The sequence below is a fragment of the Coenobita brevimanus genome, chromosome 55 (genome assembly GCF_032717465.1).
Source record: "Coenobita brevimanus isolate Jiangsu-jjx chromosome 55, ASM3271746v2, whole genome shotgun sequence".
In the NCBI taxonomy this organism is placed as follows: Eukaryota; Metazoa; Arthropoda; class Malacostraca; order Decapoda; family Coenobitidae; genus Coenobita; species Coenobita brevimanus.
The window spans coordinates 56,918,683-56,941,174 of NC_137008.1; the positions used below are offsets into that span (position 1 = coordinate 56,918,683).

The following is a 22,492-nucleotide window of genomic DNA, read 5'->3' on the forward strand; positions in this document are numbered from 1 at the left end:
CTCGGTTCCGTTATTGGCTCGGGAGACCGGCTTTTACACGGCCCACTGCAGATAAAAATGACTATAATAATACTTTCACTGGGAAGAATTATAGCCACATATGGAAATGCTGTCTGTTAGGAAAGATACAGTATAATTCTACCATCTGAAAATTTCTCGACACTGTGAAATAAGAGACAGTTCTTTCATATACTGGCGGTGGAGATCGTTTAGTATCATATCCCTTATAATTGTGTTCTGACTTTTTTGTGTTTCTTACCGGTTTTGTACTGAATAGCGTTCCTCTGTAGTGCTGTGCCTGTTCACTGAAATCAGTATGTTATCCTACTAATCTGTTCTCTACACTAGGATTAAGGATAAGAATATGTGATACAGGTCTAGATAACTCACAAGCAGATAAAACACGCAGTCTTGTCCGTCAAACCTTCGCCCCCATAGGCGTGCCCTATTCTCTTCTCTTCTCGGCCACTCCTCACGTGTTCTCAGTCGATATTCTAAAGTGTGTGACTCTTTATCCAGGCCGGCGCCACAGGTGACTTTCAGGTAATTGAGATGTTAGTACGGCAGCGTCACAATTCACCTCACCTCACCCCCTCTCATGTCTGGTCGTCCGCATGCCTAGTCTCACCCCGCCACGCCTTTCCCCAACACCTCTGGCCTAATCTCACCCCTAACCTACTGTACCTTACCCCTACACCTTTGGCCACATCTCACCCCTCAACAGCCACCTCTCCTCCATACACCGTCAGCCTCCTTCCCGTACACCCCTTACATCTCCCTCCCCCCTTTCCCCGGCCAAACCTCACCCTTACATTCTTGCCTTCGTCCATAGATACCCACAGCCACACACCTATACCTCTCTACATCCCCCACTTATACTCCCACACGGTAGAATCTTCTCCATACACCTTGCCATACCCCACTCTTACGACCTCTCCTCGCAACACCCCAGTCTTTCACCCCTGCTTCCTCTGTCTCATCTTCCCCAACACCCCTGGGCCACATCTCCCTACACTCCCGGTCTTCACATACTCTCCTTTATGGCCACATCCTCTCACTACTTCACCTGCTCCAACACCTCACCTCACACCCCTAGCCTCTCATCCCTACTAACCGCCTGGGCTGTATTCTCGAGATCCTAGAGGCTTTCTGACACCTCCTCCTTACTGGTAACTTGCATAGCGTGTGGCGCATGAATATTCTCCCGTACTTAATTATTGCCTTTTCAATAACGGCATCAAGTGTGCAGTTACAATATATAGGAGAATACCAACGTGCCCTGTCGTTTGCAGGAATTAACCGATAAGGAAAGTGAGGGCCAGAGAGCTTCCTAAGCCCACAAGAATACCCCACTTTGCCCCTTAACCTTCCTGTTTTTCTGTAATCAGTGGCTTAGCGTTGTGTCAGATGTCCACTCCTCCCTCCCGTAGCGTGGCACCGTAATGTCGGCGGGGTGAGGCCAGGCTCCCACAGTACCACCGTCACCCAGAGGACAGTTCTCCACCGTTGTCTCTGAAGATGCTTCAGGTCGATCTTACAGCATTCCACCAACGCCCTGTCTCGATAGTTTAGTGACTTTCTTACATAATGTTTCAGTGACATTCTTAATCAATCCTTCTGTGACTTCCCAGCTCGTGTCACTCATAGAAACATGAAGGTGGCGTCATTATTCACTGCTGCCATGAACTAATTTATAGGATATTAAACACCAACACACAAATGAAGCAGACCTAGGTCGACATTCTATAAACTGTACAGGATGGATGGTGTCACACACTGCTAGTGTGTGTGACACTGGGAGTAGAGGGACCACGGAACACGGTTGCAGTGATAGTGTGTCACAGACTGGAAATGACAATGAAGCTGATAATGACTGGAACGCATCATGAAAGTGGTTGTGCTAATGAGCCAGTGACCCAGTGAAGTGACTGATAGTGACAGTGATAATAGAAGTGACAGTGCCACAACAATAGGGGTGATAGTGAAAGAGAATGAGTGATAGTAACATCACACCGCAGTGACAGAAAGTGACAGTCATTGACAATTGACAATAATACTGCAAGTGAAAGTTAGTCAGAGTGACAGCTATAGACAGTGATACCGACCATGACAGAGAGATACTGCCAGTGTCTGTACCAGTGACCGAGACTGTAACCCCCCCCACCACCACCACCACCACCCAATGGTGCCGGCAATTCCTTGTGACACACGGTGGAGATCTGGTACCCCTCGGGCCGGAGTACAGCTTTTTATGTCTCTGTTCTGAATGTTTCTCACCCCAGCTGTGGCCGTGGTAGCAGTTACTGTTTAGATCAGTGTCCAGTCCATACGATAACACTCACTGCGCTTATTGTTTGGTTCACAGTTACGTCAGTTGATGTCTTGTGTCGCGGATTTGCATTATTTTGGGTTTAATTTCATACTGATCGATACCTTATGTCAATGGTGCTTTAAATATCTAAGCATTTCTGACAGCAGTACTTTAATCAGTGTAAGGAATCTTCATTTCGTACCCGTATACTCGTATATTTTGTCCTGACACCAACAATTGACTGCTGTGAGTGGTACATCGCAGAACAATACGGATAATCAACTGAATACCATAATTAATAGATGCAAACATGAACTTTAACTAAATAATCAGGCGTCTGCACCAAACGTGGACATATTAAGCAGTGATATGAATTAAGTGATTGAAATTTTTGTACAATGATGGACATTACTATAGAGAGGCGTAAATTTATTTGTTGAGTGAAAATGGTAAACAGTGAATTGCAGTGCCAGTAGGAAGAGAAGTTTAGGAATCATACTTTCATCACTCACACTTCTCACACTTGCGTCTCATACTGTCACTACTCGGAACTCTCTCACTTGTATTCGCACTATTCCCACTGACACTTCGTACACGCTCACCACTCACGCACCACCACCACTCACATCATCACCATTCACACACCATCACCACTCACAAGCCATCACCCCTTACACACCACACACACACACACACACACACACACACACACACACACACACACACACACACACACACACACACACACACTCACCACTTATATATATTACCACCGTTTTCATTATCATCACACTCACGTCTCACCTCACACCAGAAAAAGACAGTTCACAGTTTTACTAAGAGAAGCTAGAATAACTTTGCAAGAACCCATTAGGCAGAGAGACATGAAAAAATGGAAATAATTTTCTTTAAGGTCCAGAGGTAGTTCAGCACTGCACAAGTAAATAAATAAATAAATAAATAAATAAGTAAATAGATAAATAATAGTTCTTTTCTCTGATAATAGGATGGTAGACTAACTTAATCCCTGTGTCGAGTGACGTCTCTGTTTATTATTGCTATGTTTGTTCAGATTTACGGATAAAAGTTCTTACTGAAGGATCTTTCTTGAACCCCCTCACTACTAGTCTTCCTGAAGGTTAATAAAATCGTCAGGACACAGCAAGAATAAAACAAAAGACGACACCGTGTCAGTGATGTTAAGTATATAAATTTTGTAGGCTTTTAAAAATTAGTTGGTGCAGACAGCCGTGAAATCTAACTCTTTAATCTAACTCTCAAAAACAACCTTTAAATTAAACCGTAGTAATCCCTAGAGCGTCTTTCGGCAAACATGTATTTCATCTCTTGGGTTCGGCGCATTTGAGTATAGTATTATTTTCTTCTATATAAGGTTCATGCAGAATACAGCTTCTTTTGTAGATATAAACACTTGTTATTCAGTTAGTTTTCTGCGATTCAGTTCCCATAATGATTCTATTGGTCCTGTTTTCTTTAGTAATACGTATAACAGAATATTTCAACTCATATTTAATTTCAAAATAAAATTAACTTGATACTCTTCTTTGTAAATAGTGGTTAACCCTTTTAGGGCTAAATTGTTCTAAATCTTGGTACCTGGTAAATACAAAGTAAGTAGTTATCTGAACGTATCTCTTTACCTTAATGGTAACCTTTTCTTCCGCAATTACTGATGTTATTTTGTGACGAGAGCGATTCTGATTTTTTACAGGAGTAGCAATATGGCGTAAGTTTGTATCGAGACGCCCCACACTCGGCCTTCGCGTTATTTTTTCTGTTCTCATTAGCGGTACTTTTCTTATCCGTGGTATCTTTTATGACGAGAATTGTACTAAATTTTTTATAGAAGTAACTTTCTGATTCATGTTGCCACCGAGTCGTTTCTCACTCCACCTTATGAATGTTAGTTTTGTTTCTCTTCTCATTAATGGTACTTGTTAATTTAGTTGTTTGAATTTTGTGGTAAGAAACAGAAGATTTTTTTTTTTTTTTTTTTTAGTCGGTCACAATCACTCCACCTTCACTTCACTCCTCACATTCGCTTTCAGTCGTTCACCTCTTGCAGCCACTACTTCACCAGGAGGTTTAGTGCTCAGCATTTTTTATCTTTTACAAATTCAGCTTCACCACACCTCAGACATCATCAGCATCAGCATGTTGCTTTGTGCTGCTCAGCCGTAGAAAGAGGGTCCTGTCTTGCTCAGCCATATCTGTAAGGTTGTGTTTATGCTATGGTGATTTGAGGTTGCTCCTATTTATTTATTTGTTAATTTACCTACATTTAATGCTGAAACAGTGACTATAATAGGGAGTTGTTCCAGAGAGCAATAGAGTGGAGGTCACTGTGAGTGCTGTAGGGTCAGGTCGGGTCACACGGCATTAAGGCCAGTTGTGCTGCTGTTCTGACCCGATTTCCTTTGACCTGGTTTGTGAACCCACATAACTGGCCCGCTATAGGACGCTGTTCCAGTACAGAATTTTTGAAACCTATTTTATTGCTTTTACCAGTTCAATAATTATTGCAACAGTAGGTGAATATGCACATACAGATAAATTCTAGTAGCAGTAACACCAGTTGGACACAAGTAAAATAATCGAAGGTAACTCATACGAACTAAGTATTCTGGTAGTCTTTGGAGGCTTACAAGCACCCCTTTTTTTAGCTATTTATTTTGTATAGTACACATTTACACTCCCTTGTATGTTACTGATATCATTTTGATATCGACATAGTTTCAGCAAGTAACGTGCAAGATAGAGTAAATTATCCCTATACAGAAAACAGACTAGCAAGGAAGTGGTGCCATAAATCCTCTTAAGCTGACAAGAATACTGGGTTTGAACATATCAGTGGCCTCTTTCAGTATCTAACTGGTATGAAAAGATCAGTGGGCTCTCACTGTCTGACTGGATGAGTCGTCCTGCACGGGTCTGCCCCTGCCGGGTGTGTGACCTCCAGGCCCCACCTCACCGCCCTCAGGGTCATTTGAGGTCAGACCACAGCCAGGCGGTGAGGACGGGACCTGGGGCCGTATTCATAAAGTTTCTTGAACCTTGTTATAATTTCATCTTCACTAAAGTGGAAAAAAAAAAAACTTCTGACAGTGATTAATTGCTATGGAGATATGTTAATCGAGAAAAGTACCTTTACATACAACCACCAAACAGTTCATAAACTAACCAGTGAATATTTAAGTGAAGGTACATAGCCAAGCCAAATGATAATAGTCAAATACAATGGAGACTTGCTTATCTCAAAAATTGGTTAAGAATTTTTATGGATACGGACCCGTTTGGCCTCACACATGTCTCATATCTCTCCCTGCGCCTCACTATCGCCCCGGGCTCAGCAGTCTGCCCCCAACCCCGCCAGCGAAGCGGTACACTTTCTCGAGTACCGTCCTCAGCGTCATGGCCCTCAGGTAACATGTCAACAGCAGCAGCAACATCTGCACTCGTTCACACACCAATAAAAACCACCTGCAGAGAGATACCTTTGTACAGTAGGTTTGGGACCCCACCTCTCAGTCATAGATATCCTGTGAGACAAAACACCCTTCTCCATGTACAGTAATAACCGTGTGTTGTCACCGAGTACTGTAAACTTTTCCATCTCACTTTAGGGCTCGTATTTTCAAAACTGTGTGCGCGAAGGTGTGTGGACAGGCCCCCAGTTTTTGACGATGATTTATGAAGCATGTGATGATTTTAGAATATGTTCTGGCATTTCTATCGTTTGCTGACCAAGTTCTGTAATGTGGGATGCAAGCTGATCACACCTTACCATTACAGGCGTTCCATAAATGACCCGTACAAAATTAGGGGTTCGCTTGCACCTTCGCTCACTCAGTTTTCATAATACGGCCGTTAGTGTAGGAATTAAGACCTGCTTTCCACATGATTTAGTAGACTTGAACACCTCTCATAGTCTCGCTGTCACACCTGTATCCAATTGTAAATATGACATGTAGTTAGGCTCTTCAAAATGGTGACGTCCTTTTTATATTCTTACTCTTTCCAGACGATTATTTTCAGTTTAAGCGAGATTTTTTTTTTTTGAGTGGCTATATATAGCGTCCATTAACCACTCCACTAAGCGCTATCTCACTTAAGCTGAGTAAAATCGTCTGCTGGTGGCCTGATGAAAATAAAAAAGACGTCACCGAGCTCGTGAGGTTACACCGCGATCACACCTGCTCTTGTGCCTTCATGGTCTTTGCCGCCTTCATCATCATTGTTTGGTTCAGCTCATACACCAGGCGCCGTTCATCACCTCCCTACCTAGGACGTCTCTACCTGTCTATGCCTTGCCCTGTGTAACCTAGTGTGTACAGCGTAAGTTTGTCGTAAATGGTCTTTCACTGGTATAAATATATAAGAAGAGGTTTATATTTTCCCAGCCCCTAAGCTTCACTCACGCGAAGATGTCTCGAATTCTTCTTCTTCTTCCAGACGCTGCCAATCTGCTGTGTGTCTGCTCCTGAACAGTCATAAATCCCTCACATATACTGTACTTCCCCGACCACCACCACGACACTGCCCCATCGTCCATCCTCCAACCCACGCAAATGTTTCATTTCCTACTTTCACTTGCCAGTTCATTTCTACAGTTATTTCAGTCATGGTTTTTTTTTTTTAACTTTTCCACGTGACTCCCTAAACTCAGTATATAGATAGATAGATAGATAGATTAGTCTCGTAAGATCTAAGTATTGCGCAGTCACCTCAGTGTGTCGTTCTAACATCCTGGTCTGGTACTTTGTATTGCGTTTAAGGTTGTGTTGCTCTCGTTGTGTCACTGGCCGCACCAAATGTGGTCCCTTCATACATCGACGGCCAGGGTGGTCTCGTTAATTCAGAATTGACCCATATCTGTCGCACACGCATTCTGAACTGTGCCGCATGAGAGCTGGCATGCCGTAACACAGTGCAGTACAACAGCACACACCACACCAGACCACACCACACCACACCACACCACACCATTCCACGCCACACCACACCACACCACACCACAGAGTATAACGCAACACATCACATAAAACAAGACTCCCACTGCCCGCAACTCAACATGCAGCTGTGTGGGGGTCGTGCAGCCCTGTCGGCCGAGAAGGCATGAGAGTCCTTTGCTCGTAACCCTCAGTCTGTTAGGATTTCTCTCGGATGATATTTACCACCAAGGGCTAAACATGATAAAGCCACCGAAAGCGTTCGTAGCGTCAAAAATGTAGTGGAGATATTTCTTAACCCTCAGCCTGCTAGGGTTTCTCTCGTTGTATAACCTGGATATAATACCAAGGTGCATCCATAACAACGAAAAGGTTAAAGTGTCTGCTCTGAACAAAGTGAACCGGACACAGAACCTACTTCGTACATTCAAACTTTCCTCTCTCTCAGTGGACGTGTGGTGACAAAAGTGTAATTGTGGACGAACGCGTAAATAGATATACAGACGCTCGCAGTAACTATCAGCCAATGAGTGATGTACAATTGTGGACATAAATATCGATCCACTAAATTGCGAGCCATATGACTTTTGAAACCCAGTGATGTGATGTTCGGAACACATTAAGCTTTACGAGGCATTACGTCAGAGTCACATTTGCAGCTGTACTAATGCAAGGATGAGATAATGAGTATTTTTTTCGTGTGTTCGCCTAAATGTACTACCCTAAATGTGTCCACGGCAACGAAAGAATTAGTTCAAGCAGTTTATAACCCACTGACTGCTAGGTTTCCTGAGTGTGAAGATAGGATAACACGAACTTTTTATCGCTGTACTTCGCTTATTTGTATATTTACTTCGTTACTGAACTCAGTCGTCCATTCACTGAATGATGAATCGCCTGCGTTCTCATAGACCTAAAATCGGCATTATTTTCTTATGTAAAGACAGAATCAAAGACTGTAACAATACCCACGGAGAAAGACAAAAAGTTTGGTGTTTCTGGGGTATAGATGAATGGTAGTTCCTTCAGTCCGATGACGCATTCTATAATTTTGTTCTTACCATTTCTTGATGATCTTTAACGAGGATTTTGGAACTGAAGGATTTAGAAATGGCCTAAATCAGCTCCTTCACTACAAAAGTTCTTTATGCTAGAGAAAAAAATCTTCTGTAATTAGCAAGAACGAAAAAAAAAAAAAAAACGTGCGTGAAGAAGACTGGAGCACTTCCATAACGAGGCGGCTTCCAGAACCACATAATTTCCAGAGAAATTTCCAGCATTAAATCATTCCAAGTGCCTCAGTTTCTACAACCACACACTTCCTGTACTTGACAATTTCCAGAACCTGACCCTCTCCCACACTGAATATCGAGTGTTTGTATCCACTAATGCTGGAAGATTAAAACTTAAGGCTGCAATTATGGTTCACCCTGGAATTAAAAGAAAAATATTTATTTTCCTGGAAATAACTAAAATTTAGAATTGGTAACATTTTTTGGACCACCCTGTAGTATCGTAGTTTCCAGCACCACAGTTTCCAGTTCCATAAATTCCCACAATAATTTACAGTATCATATTTCCAGTACTACGACATTTCCAGCACCACAGTTTCCAGTACCACACAATTCCCAGGACCACTCAGTTTCCAGAAGCAGACAAGTTGGTGTTCCAGGGAAGCGGTGAAGTGGACAGGAGGGGAGATGGAGGGAAGGGTGTGTGGAAGGGGTGGGGGGAATGACGAGGGTTGTTTGGAGGAGAAAGGGGAGGGGAGGTGAAGTGCTAGGCAGGGGAGGGGAGAGGAATGGGTGAAAGTGGAGGGGAAGGAAAAGAAGGAGGAAGAAGACAGGAAGGGTGCTTGGAGGGGCAGAGAGTGGGTGAGTGGAAGGGACAGAAAAGGACGGATGCTTGGAAGAAGAGGGAAGGGGAAGGAGGATGATTGGGGGAGAGGGGAAGAAGAATGCTGGGGGGGAAGGAGAAGAAGGATGCTGGGGGACAAGGGGAGGAAGGTTGCTTGGAGGCAGAGGGGATGGGATGGGAGGAAGGGTGTTTGGAGGGGGAGGGGATGGGATGGGAGGAAGGGTGTTTGGAGGGGGAGGGTAGGGCCGGAAGCGTACTTGGAGAGTGAGGAGGTGAAGAGGGGAGAAAGAAGGGCTCTTGGAGGGGGAGTGGGAGGGGGAGAGGGAGGGGAAGAAGGGTTCTTGGAAAGCGATGGGAGGGGGAGGGGAAGAATTCTTGGAGAGGGTAGGCGAGGGGATGAAGATTACTTTGAGAGGAAGGGGAGGAAGGGTTCTCTGAGGGTAAAGTGGGTAAACAAAGGATACTCTAAGGGGGAGGGGAAGAAAGGTGCATGGAAGGGGAAGGGAGAGTGAAAGAAGGAAACTCTGAGGAGCAACGGGAGGGGAAGAATATTACTCTGAGGGGGATGGGACGGGGGAGATGAGCGTTCTGAGGGGGAGAAGGGTACTCTGAAGGGTGCTTAGGGTACGGGAGGGGGAAGGAGGCAAGAGCACTGGAGTGAGAAAAGTCCTGGAAGAGGAGTAAGGAGTAGGAGAAAGTAGAGGTGGAAATGAAGAGTGGAAAATTTAAGGAATGGGAGGTGGGGAGGCTAGAGTACTGTGGGTGGCAGTGATAAGGGGGGCCTGGGAAGGGGGAGAAGGGGAGTACTGTGAGAGAGGGGAGTGAGGAAAGGGGAGTTGAGAGACACAATGGTAACAGGGTACTCGGCGAACACTCACAGTTTGGAAGGGGGGGCAGAGGAAGTGGGGAGCGGAGGGAGAGAGAGCGGAGAAAAGGAAGAGAGTGGGGAGAGCGGAGGGAGAGGAGTGAGAATGGGGAAAGGGGAGGGAGAGAGGAGAGTGGAGAGAATTGAGGGAAAGTGGAAGGAAAGAAAGAAAACTAAAGAGAGGGATAGGAGGGTAAAGATTGAGGGAGGGTGAGAGAAAGAATGGTGGGATGGGGAGAGGGGGAGAAATAGTGGGCATGGAGGGGGGAGGGAGGGATTGGCAGAGTAGCCCTCAAAGGAGTGAAGTTAGTGCAAACACAGACCAGTTTTGACGTCCACACCAGGAGAGAGAGAGAGAGAGAGAGAGAGAGAGAATGTGTGTGTTTGTGTGTGTGTGTGTGTGTGTGTGTGTGTGTGTGTGTGTGTGTGTGTGTGTGTGTGTGTGTTCGGGACAGAGAATGAAAGGAGGAAAAGGACAAATTAAACAGAAATTTTAGCAGGGAGGAAACGAGAACAAGGAAGAACGTTGGGTAAAAGAATTGTTCAGAAAGGAAAAATGAATCCCTCGAGTTAGACCGTGATCGATCATATAGCCCCGCTTGGTGACGGGAGAACGCAACCTCTCCCAACGGGGCGGCTACCCGGGTGAGGCGCTAACTATCGACCCTTCGGTCTTAAGTCAGGCGCTCTACCACTGAGCCATCCTGACCCCGTTAAGAAGAGAAGAGAGAGAATGAAGGGGGATGGAGTAGGAAGAGTGAGAGTGAAGAAAAGAAGGAAGGAGGAGAGAAAGAAAAGGATGGGTAAGGGAGAAAAAGTGGAGAGGAAGGGGGTGAGGGGAGAGGGGGAGAGTTGGCAGTAAAGCCCTGAAAGGAGTGAAGTTAATGTAAACACAAGCCAGTTTTGATGTCCACGGAAAGAGAAGGGGCAGGACACACACAACAACAGCACAGTGCCTAATTATTTATGATCCACTCAGCCTACGTACAGCCAGGAACTTTACTGCATCTATTTCACATCCAGGGCATGTCTGTCGCCTTCCTCCCTGGCGCATCATATCAAAGAGAATCATTTATGGCCAGAGCAACGTACCAGCCTTCTCTTAGCTAAGGAGTGTTGGCCAGCAAGGGAAAGTGAGAAGTGGGAATATTGTAGGCGAAATTACTTCTTGCTGTACCAGAAATCATTTTTATATCCCTTGCTACTGACTAATGCTTTTATTCACTCTGAGCTGAACTGAATCATTTGTCGGTCGCCATCATCAAATTTTTATTACATCCTTCAGCATATGTTCAGCCGTGAGGAGAATTTCGCCGACACTTCTCTACCAACTGTGGCAGTGGACGGTGTTACATCAACTATTTTTGTAAGATGGCATTATGAGGCAGAGAACGGAAAAGTATGAAAAGGAAGGATTCTGCCGCTTGGGAAGGTATGAGAAGTTTGGAAGCCACGACACAATCTGGCGTAAGATTATCGACGAACAGTTCGTCGTGACTGTGCAACAAGAGAAATGAGCATCTCTCCAAAGTGAGTATCTTTCCAAAGTTTCGGGAATACATAGAGGAAAAGTCGAACCGTCCGAGACACGCCTTAATCCACACAACGGGGTACGTTTGGCAAGTTCTTTATACACTCGGTCAAAACTGGGATGATGTTATATTCCTTAACTGTACCGGGACGCATGTCATATCTCACTTTTCCTACCGACTTAGATTCTATTCACCGTAGCCCCATCACAGCGAGGGGCTCTCCTATGCTGGATTAAAGCGTCTGACGGCAGCAATAATAAAATGTAAAAGGCACTGTCGAGCTGAAGGTGTTACGTAGTTTCTGAATTACACGTTTAGCCCAAGGACGTCTTTTTACTTTCTACTTGCTCCTGGACAGACGAATGCATGCAGATTACGGGAAATGTCTTGTTGTAGCGAGGTTATTGAAGGCTGTATCTAACCTTGCCGCTCTGAAATGTCACTCCAAAGCTAGATAATACTCGTGTGGATGTATTTGTATCAGAGGGCCAGCGGAATGTATATACAAAGAGCCAACTCAAAAATTCCGTGATTTCAGACCCGGGGTGGACGTTTCATTTTTTTCGGCTCCATGTCCAGGCCGGATTATCCAGGTCGATAGTCTGATTTTTTTTTTTTCCCCGACGCACCAGGTAATACTCTCAGTCTCGCTGAAGCCTGAGTGATATTACAAAAAGAAAAAAAAAGGAAAAAATAAACTAAAGGCTGTGATTCCATTTCCCCGCCACGTGTAGATCACAGAGACAGCGAAAGTAATTATTTCATTTCGATAGGTTATGGTTGCTACTGATGTATGGAGGGAAGACAGGACACTACGATGGAGAGAGTGGAGGAAACTAGGATGGAGAGAATCAAGGAAAAAGGATGGAGAAAACGGAGGAAACTAGGAGAGAAGGGAGGATAGTAGGATGGAGGGAACGGAGGAAAGTAAGATGGAGAGAATGGGAGATACTGAAGTGAAGATTGTGCAGGAAAGGGAGGCATTTAGGGTGGAGAGACTGGAGAGCGTGGAGGAAGTGGAGTAGACAGAACGGAGGAAGCTGTGTTGAAGGACCTAGAAAGAATGGAAGTATTTAAGTGAAGAAAATGGGGGAAATAAGGTGGAGAAGCTAATAATACTGGAGTAACTAAAATAAAACCGAAGGAACCACAACATATAACAGTGTGGACGTTTGGCAGAAGAGAGTGGCTGAGATGAGGAAGCTGGAGAGTGGAGAGAATGGAGAAATCTGAGATGGAGAGGACTGTGGAAACTTGAGTGGAGGTGGTGAAGATAGCAGCGTAAATAAGGTGGAGGGAGTGGAGGTAACTAGATTGGAGGTAGCTTAGTGGACACTGGAGAGACTAGAGGAAACAAGATTTAAGTGGAGAGAAAGGAGGAAACTGAAACGAAGGAAATGGAGAGAAAGGAGCAAACTACGGTAGAGGGAAAGGGGGAAACCAGGCTGGAGAAAACGGAGATTAATAAAACTGGGGAGAAAATGTTACTGGGGGTACTAAGATAAAACTGATGGCAGCACACCCACTGCATAATAAGTAGGTCTGGCCTTGATGGGTGTTTAGCAATAAAGAATGGTTGAAGGAGGGAAGGTGATGCGGTGGGTGGAGGAAACTGTGATGGAGAGAAAACCAAGATGGAGGTAGTGGAGAGAATGGAGGAAACTGGCGTGGAGAGAATGAAAGAAACTGGAGAGAATGAGAGAAGCTTGAGGGAAGAGAATGAAAGATAATTGAGTGGAGAGAATGAAAGGATCTGCAGTGGAGAGAATAAAAGAAACTGGGGTGGAGAGAAGGGAGGAAACCTGAGTGGAGAGAATGGAGGAAACTTGAGAGAAAAGGAACATTAATTAGGGCGGGAGGGGGTACTTAGATAAAACTAGCAACCTACAACCTGTCCATAATAATTCCTTCTGAGCCCCCTTGTGTGTCTGGCAATAAAGAGTAGTCGTAGTGTGGTGGACGGTGGGTGGAGGAAAGTGGAGGAGAATGGAGGAAACAGGAGGAGAATGGAGGAAACTGGAGGAGAATAGAGGTAACTGAGGGAGAATGGAGGAAACTTGAGAGAATGGAGGAAACTACGACTGAGAGAGTGAGGGAAACTAATGGAGAGAATGGAAGAAGTTAGGGTGGAAAGAAGGAAAGAAGCTATAGCGGAGGATGGAGGAAACTGGTGGAGAGAATGAAGAAACTGCAGTGCAAGTACAGGAAGAAACTAGAGATAATGGAGAGAAAAGAAGAAACTGATGCGGAGGAAACACAGAGATTGGAGAAAGACAAAACAGACTGGCGAGAAGAGAGAAACAAGAATATGAAAAATAAGCCAAGATAAAGTAAAAAGAAAATATAGAACTAAGGGGTACTAAAATAAAGCTACCAACCAGCAGATAGTGCCTAATAATTCCGTCTGGCCCCGTTGTGGAAGTTTAGCAATAAATAGAGGTGAGTTGCGGAAGACCAGGGGAGGCCAAATGGGAGAACAAGGAAGCTGAGTGTTCTTAAGATCTTACTCGGAAAGAATATATGAGAGAGAGATGGAAAGAAAGAAGTGTGTGTGTGTGTGTGAGAGAGAGAGAGAGAGAGAGAGAGGGGGGTATGTGAGAGAGAGGTGTGGTATGTATATTGGAGAAAGTAAGTTGGTTCCTTGAGACTGCGTTGCTTAGAAATAACTGTTCTCTTTGCAAAACTCCTTAGCTCTTTATCGTCGGGAGAAATATGATGTGCCGTCACCATCATATTAATTTAGATCTGAAGACTAAAAGAAAGAAAATGCTATATCGATACGCACGAAACTGTGGTTGGTACTCAGCCACCGATATCAAACTTAATCAATGCATGTAATCAATGAGGCAGAGTCACACAGCGTCTGTGTACACATCTGGAGACCCACTCATATACAAAGCCTGCTTGCCAAAATCAGACTAGTGTGTACTCTGGCACGACAACTGCTGCGCCCTGATGTTCATTAAAACTGCATAAATGAATGGGAGCGCAGACTATGAAGGTATCTAATCCAGATATATAAAATACTCAGAGGACACGATAATGCGCCAGTTGATGGATACGTCACAATAGACCAGTCAAATTATACCACAGGTAATGATTTTAATATTATTGGCACATGTTTCCACTCAGATGAATTAAAGCATTCCATCTTTATTAGTTGGCATCACGAAAAACAGAATGCCTGACAGTGTCGTTAACTGGGGTACAGTACTAATATTTAATGATATGCGCTTGTATTTTTCCTTTAATCCCCAGTTATGCACGTTTACCCTTCAACAGTACATTTCCGACTTGTAACTTTTTTATAGCCAATCCAAATCGCAAGGATATAACCTCAGCGCAACATCATTTTGAACCTGAGTTAAGCTGAAAGTTTCTTACAGACAAGGTAGTGCAGCATATTATATTTTCACTCATGTTATATATGAAATTTCTTTTGAATTTGACTAAGGTTAAATGTGACATTTCTCTTTTTTTCCTGCCAGTGTCTGGCTAGAGGTATCCATGAGTGGAGGGATCCTTCTAGCTTTACCAGACCTTACTTGAGCTCACAAACAGCCCTCTTAACCATAGCCTGCCCTAAAACAAACAGCCCCTTATGAATCAATAGATCGATTGCTTTCCCTGTTCCCCTTCGTAAATCCAGTAATCTATTTACCAAATCATGGAAAACTGGTCAAATCCTTGTGGCCAGCTGGATAGTGCAATTGGCTGGAAGTTGGGAGATCGTGACACTGACCCCAGTTGTTGTTGCTGGGAACAGATTAACGATGTGACTTGTCTTTAACATAGATCACTTTTCTTCCGGATGAGCCTACCGACACGCAACTCCGACAAATACCATCATCCCAGTTCCAGTTAGTGATATCGCTAGTACATCACTAGAATGGAGGTATTGCTTTTTTTTTTTCTTTAGTTAAAAATGATAAAGGCGAAGGTATATGCAATCCCTCAGTTTCAAATACTCATTTATGAAACAGTTGTGCTCGTTAAATGGGGTCAGCCTGCACGCCACGCTATATTGTGCATTGTGGCCACGTGATGAAGCCAAACACTCTGTGCGTTCATATCGTGGGAATCACAAATGTCTCTTATAAATTGTAAAGCTGCTCACCCATGTATGGCATGTAGAAACAACCGCTAAAGTACATACATAAATACATGAATTATGCGCTTACTTTTACGATCTACATCTCTTCAGTTGCCCTTCACGACCCGTAATGCTCGCCATGGACGCTTATAGTACGTGTATATCTGCCCACCAATATCAGTCGTGAATAAGCCCTTCGCTGATAATACAATAAATGCATAAAGATTTAGAGTTACGGCTGTCCAGGTGGTGATGTTAGAGGGGTGTTTGGGTTCAACCACTGGATCTCAGGAAAGGGCTTCTTAAGATATGCCCAGAATCCATAAAAGAGGAAAAACTTGGCCGCCCACATCTAGCCATCCACTCGAGCTATGGATTTTATTGACCCCAGCTCCCGTGACTCTCTGTATGTCTTCCTGCTGGCTGATTGATTCCACCTGTCTTTTTGATTTGTTGTTTATCAGTGTGGAAACCGAATGTGATATGTGGATCAGGCAATACCCTAGCCGTAGATAAGTAGGCGTAGATGAACTGATAAAAAAGATAAGAAGACAGACGAATAGCCATAACGTGCTGAAAGGTGTATAAAGAAATTAATGATATAGTCAGCTGAATAACGCAGATATAGAGCTAGAGACCAAGATAAACGATAGACAGATGAATAAATAGACATAGACAGGTAGATAGTTAGATACATAGATATAGATAAAGAGATAGACAGACTTTTGGCAATGTTTATTATCGTCTCTGGTACTTAAAAAAAAAAAAAAAAAAAGATTACGGTGATGAGATAAAGTATGTATCTTGGCAGTGGCCCAGGGAAGTGGTTGAGAGAGAGAGAGAGAGAGGAAATAAAACGACTGAAGAAAGAAAAAATGTGTGAAAGAATAGAGAAAACTAAAAGGGAGAAAAAATAAAAAAGAAATACGATAAAAACATTGGATGTAAAGAGTATAAAAAAAAAAAAAGGAATATAACGGAGAGATCAATCCCTGCGCCCCTCTAGAAAAAATGATAAAGAAGAGATCAAAGGATTAAGAATGAGCTGGAGAAAAAATGGGAGAAAAGAGAGAGAGAGAGAGAGAGTAAGAAATAAAGATAGAGTAAGAAAGAGATAAGTCCCTGCCTGCTCCCCCCCCTCCCCCACTCACTTGGCTGGCCTCGCATACATTATATCCCATAAACATGCCGGGCCAGCGATATTGAGGCTCCACATCTGCCCCTCCTTCCACCCCCACTCCATTCCTCTCCACCGCAGCCACAGCCAGATCCTCTTATCCACCTACCCACAGAAACACATCCACCTACTGAGTCACCCAGCCTTTGTCTACAGAAGCACCTATCTTTATCCACTTATCCATCAACCTTCCGTCTACTGTTCCACCTCTGCCTTCCTTTCTTTCTACTCCTCTCCACAACAGCCAAATCCACCTACCCTCCATTCACCGTTTATCAGCTGAAGAGTAAATGAGTCAACAGTTATCTTCAGCAGTACTTTATTTATCCGAGACACGATATTTCAGAATGATTGTTACTCGTACAAAGGATAAGATCGGTTAGGTTAGTTCCATGACCCTCTTCTCTCTCTCTCTTCAAATCAGGGAACTCGTCAGCGACCCATCAAAAAGAAAAACCAGTCTCACTCTAGTAGGTAGGGGGCTTATGTATCCGCTGCATAGTAGGGAATGGAATCATCATCATCAAGTAACCATTAAGAAATCCATTCCATTACTCGTAGTTTATGTCTTCAGAATTTTTATTGACGTCAGTTTGTGAAGAAAACTATATGAAGAAGATACATTGAGGTAGTTCTTACAGACAGGATGACGATCGTGGCCGTCTGTTATCTTCACAACTGGCGATATGATGTCAAATATCTGTGATCAGAAAATATTTATTACCAAAACTGTGAGTATGGAAGTAGAAAATTCAAACTCTTAAAGAATCTTCCACGACTATCTGACGAACAAACAGTGTAAGAGAACGACATGAGATCTCGATTTGCCAGGCCAATGAACTCGATATATTTCCTGATTCACTGACTCTACACGATGACATATTTAGTATATTCTTTTTACCACCAGACGATTTAATTCAGTGTAGGATTGAGTTTCTGGGCTTGAGAGGTTAGCTATGGCATTCATTCATTCTTCCCAGTGCAAGAAGTCTTTCCTGATGTGAATGCAATCGTATGGTGGTAGTGAGAATAAGTTTTAAAAGATGTCTGCGGACTGTAAAGGTTAATGTCACCCCCTCACTCACCCAACTCTTCCCCACCATTCCTCTCCTAACCCCCACCCGTCCTTCCCGCTCCATTACCTTCCTGCACATCCACCAACCTCTCACCCACACCCTCATTTACCCTCCCACCCTATTTCCCCATCCCCATTTCCCTAACCTCTAGTGCAGTTCGGTTCATTGTGGATAGATAGATGGGTAGATGGACAGATTTTTTTTTTTCATTTTTTTGCTGTCACGAAAATATATCAGAAACTACGGAGCTCTTGGCAAGGTATCAAGTAGTACGATAAAAAGAGGTATGGAAACTGAGGAAACTTACAAAGGATCCAAACAGAGAGCTCAGAACAGTGGGCTGGAATGACTGTAATCCCGTTTCTCTAGTTCAAAACCCCAGACTTGTAAAAGGATTATTGACCGTAACTGTATACCTCAACCAACAACGCCAGCTACACTGCCAACCGACTCTGTGCCTTTACCAACAACACCAGCTACACCATTGACAGACTCTGTACCTCTACCAACAACGCCAACTACACTGCTAACCTACTCAGTGCCTGTACCAATAATACCAACTACACCATTGACCGACTCTACCTCTACCAACAACGCCAACTACACTGCTAGACCGACTTTGTGCTTCTACCAACAACACCATCTAAACCAGTAACCACCTGTACCTCCACCATCAGCAGACACACCATAACCATCACACTGATGTACTGCGTCAGCCTGTCGTAACGTAACCACTTCCTTCACCCATACAAGTAGCCCCGTCCACACAAGCACACCCACTCTCATCCACATTCTATAACCTCTCCAGCTAAGTGTGTCATCTTTAAATATAGCAACACATCGGCATTAAGAATCAGCCTCATACACATTTATGACCCCTTCAGGTTAGTGTGCCATTTTTAATATACACAGAAAGCTACACCCCGTATAAACACACAGTCTCATATTGTATACAACTCCTTCAGCCAGTTATACCAAACCTTACTGTATGCCTTCCACTTAAACATGTATTCTTATCTCTTACACAGTACACATCTCCACACAAATATACACTTTCCTACACTCATCACACCTACTCCTACACCCACCGCACCTCCTTCTATGCCCATGACACCTTCCTCCACACGAATATACCTCCTCCTGCACCCACCATACCTGCCTCAAGGCAAATATTTCTCCTCCTACACCACCACAACTATCTTCACACACATATACCTACCTCTACACCCACCACGCCACCTCAGTCACCCAACATACCTGCTACCACAAAAATATGCCTAATCCTCCTCCCACTACACCTCCCTCGGCACAAGCCACACAAAATATACTGCTACCTCCACACATCATAGCCATAACGACACCATTATACCACAGCTAATGCCGCCTGTGGACCATAACCCATTTACACTACCACCACTATCACCATCACCACCACCACAGCCACCACCACCACCACCACCACCACCATCACCACCACCATCACCACCACATCCGCCATCACCACCACCACCATCACCACTAGCACCACACCTCAACACGACCATTCCCCCACGGATATCTGCCTCCATCTTTACTCACACGTAGACATTCCTTCCCATATACCTCACGCATCACCACCTAGACATCGCCATGACACATTCACAGTCTCGCTCCATGTCAACACTTTCGTTATGAGTACAGTCGTCTTTTTGGTAAGTAAAGCCCATTTATTCTGAAGAAATTAGAGGTAAATATTCTCACTCTTTTTATATAAATAAGGGGTAAATTTTCCCACTCATTTGTTATGACAGGTCTCCCTTAAGAACGGCAGCAGCAGCAGCAGCAGCAGCAACAGCAGCATTAGAAGTAGTGGTAGTAGCAGCAGCAGCAGCAGCAGCAGTAGTAGTAGTACGGTAGTAGTAGTAGTAGTAGCAGCAGTAATAATAGTAGTGGTGGTGGTAGTAGTAGCACTAGCAGTACTAACTGCAACCCCAGGCTCATCTGAACGTGAAGGTATTGGAATGTAGGCTGAAGTTACCCTCATACTGCAGTCCACCATCCTCCTTCCGGGGATAGGGAAGCTACTGAAAGACGTTTGTATATCCGGGCAGTGGAGTCGCCTAGTTCTATCTGGGCCACCACGTGAAGGCGTCTCCCTCTAGCACCGATAGAATGAAAAGAACGCCACTGTACTGAGAGGATTAATAAAACCGGTTTCTCACCTTTGTGCAGCGAGGCGTCCCTCTATGTCATTAGCTCACAAAGTTGCAATAGAAGACAGAAGACGCCATGGCACCTAAGGGGTCAAAGGTCGGCTTCTTAATCATAGCGATACTACTGCAGGAAAGGCCAATTCTGAGCTCCATGAGGATCCTTCAGTCGTGGAAAGTGGGAGTGTAGTGAATGCCTAGTTCATTTATTAGAACTAGGAAATTTTCGCCCTTTTGCGGCTAATTTTCCGTCGCACGGTGCTAGAAGAAGACAATACTAAGGTTCTACATCCTTTTCATAGAGCTTCTTCGTGGCTGGCACCACATTCTAGTCCTAATCTCTTGTGGCAGGTTAATATTCAAAATGGAGAGATGGCAGTTTTACGCCTAATTAAAACGACTGGACAATAGTTGTGGGTAAGGAATTGTGTGGTCGCAAGTTTGATACAGGGTGTTGCAGAGAACAGTTTGAAAATTTAAGTCTCGTTAACATGATTTTCGATACATTTTCATAAGGCCCCGTTAGCGTGTCATAGGGAGAATCTCGTTAACTCCTTCAATCCGACGACTTTACTTCTTCCCACTACCAGAGTATTTTATTCAACTGAGGGGAGCCCTGTAGTAGTGGAGAGGTTAATGAAGGGTATATCTAACCCTTCCACATAGGTCAGTCTCTCCGAAGCTGAACAAAATCGTCTGGCGGTGGCAAGAATAAACGTTAAAAAAGGGCGTCATCAGAAAGGAGTTAATGCAATCAGAACCATGGATATCCAAGGCAATAGGGCAAATGTCAGATCCCTAAACACACTTACCACACACCCCACATCTCAAACCACATCCCACAGCCACTTCCCGTCATCCTGTCTGCACCACTCACCTTACAACCCGAGTACAAAAACGTCCGTATCTTTATCGCAGCGAGGTCAGTGCACCGAGAGCCAAATATAGACCCAGCGAGGAACCCTTTGTCAGCATCACAGAGTCCAAATCAAGCCATGCATATGCTTGACTGATTGATTGATTGAGTGATTAAATGATGGATAGATGGAAGAATAGAAACATAGACAGGTAATGATAGATACGTAGGTAGACAGATAGATAAATAGATAGATGGATAATTACATGGATGGATGGATGGATGGAAAATGGATAGATAGATAGATAGATAGTAGCTTAAAGTCAATCTCGACCATCCCTGACTCCTATTTATCTTCTCAATCCTTCCTGGGAAGCTTAGTTACGAGAGGAAATTAAGAATAACTGAGTGCATGAGTGTTAACCCTGACTCATATATACATCAGTTTCACCAAGTATGAAAAAATAAAGCTTACCTATGGGTCTAACAGCCTTATACTTTGTCCGAAATGTGTGCAAACCTAGAAATTGAACGAACAATGTGGAAATGCACGCTAGCGTAGGAGAGCAGCCAACTGAAAGAGAATACAGTACAAAGTAACTATTATTTTCGTCTCACATAGTTCCACTCATGTACAGCCCCACAAATTGTCGCTCAAACGTACAGACTAAAGCCCTAAATCCTACTGTATAAAATGTATATACCTGAGGACAAGGCAGGAGACGGGATTATGTTGCTATTATTTCCCCTTCGTCAATCTCGCCACGTCCCCGGGCCAAGGCAAGAGAGAGAGACGCGTCGCTACACACGCCCCAACCCAACGCACCGCCCTGTAAATGCACACGAATTCTTGGCAGCGCAACTCTTACCGGAAGCGACCCTTACATCAGAGCCATATTTTGCCCCCGGCCATATAATGAGAGAGGCAGGGAGCGTCGACCCCCCTCCCTGCCGCGGCCTTGACCCAGTGCTCTCCCTCCACCTCAGATTCTTTTTAATGCTTCCCCTTGGCCGAGATATTCTGTTCCTTGTCTTTACAATGGACAGTGACTTTTATTATCGTAAAGTTGTATGGCTGGATGCTCCCTTGCTGTTCGTGGGTTTGACTGTGTGAAGTGCAAATGAGAACAGCCAGGGATATAGGTTCGACACATATTTCACTACTTACGTGTCTGACTGTGCCCTTGTTTCTGACCTTCCTAAGTTCAGCGAGTTTTAGTATGATATGATACCTCTGGGAGAAAAGTGACTGACGTGCCGCTAACGTGAAGCAGACGAGGTGAAGTTGTCACAAAAACTTACTACTAAATCTGCGTGGGAAATAGGTAACAGTTGGACTATGGGCCTATATCGATATTTGGTGAGGTGAACATGTTACACTCAAGATCTGATTTAAAACATAAGTGAGGAAATAATAGAAAAAGAGGACATCTGTCTGCTGCTCACAACCTCTTCCGGCATAATAACATGCAGTACTAGCTGGTAGAGTAAAGAAAGAAAAAACTCCACGATTGTTGGAAAGAAAAAACTTGGACATGTTTATCTGAAAGACAAAAGTGGAAATCC

At 44.1% G+C, this 22,492-nt stretch overlaps 1 protein-coding gene across 1 annotated transcript in view; it reads left to right on the forward strand.

Moving 5' to 3' along the window:
• The window catches only part of Stacl (SH3 and cysteine-rich domain-containing protein), an 852,472-nt gene that overhangs the window by 741,541 nt on the left and 88,439 nt on the right, over positions 1-22,492 (forward strand). The window contains exon 10 of the mRNA XM_080273553.1: positions 5,686-5,754. Within this exon, the coding sequence (XP_080129679.1) occupies positions 5,686-5,754 (69 nt within the window). The remainder of the gene's footprint in view (positions 1-5,685; positions 5,755-22,492) is intronic.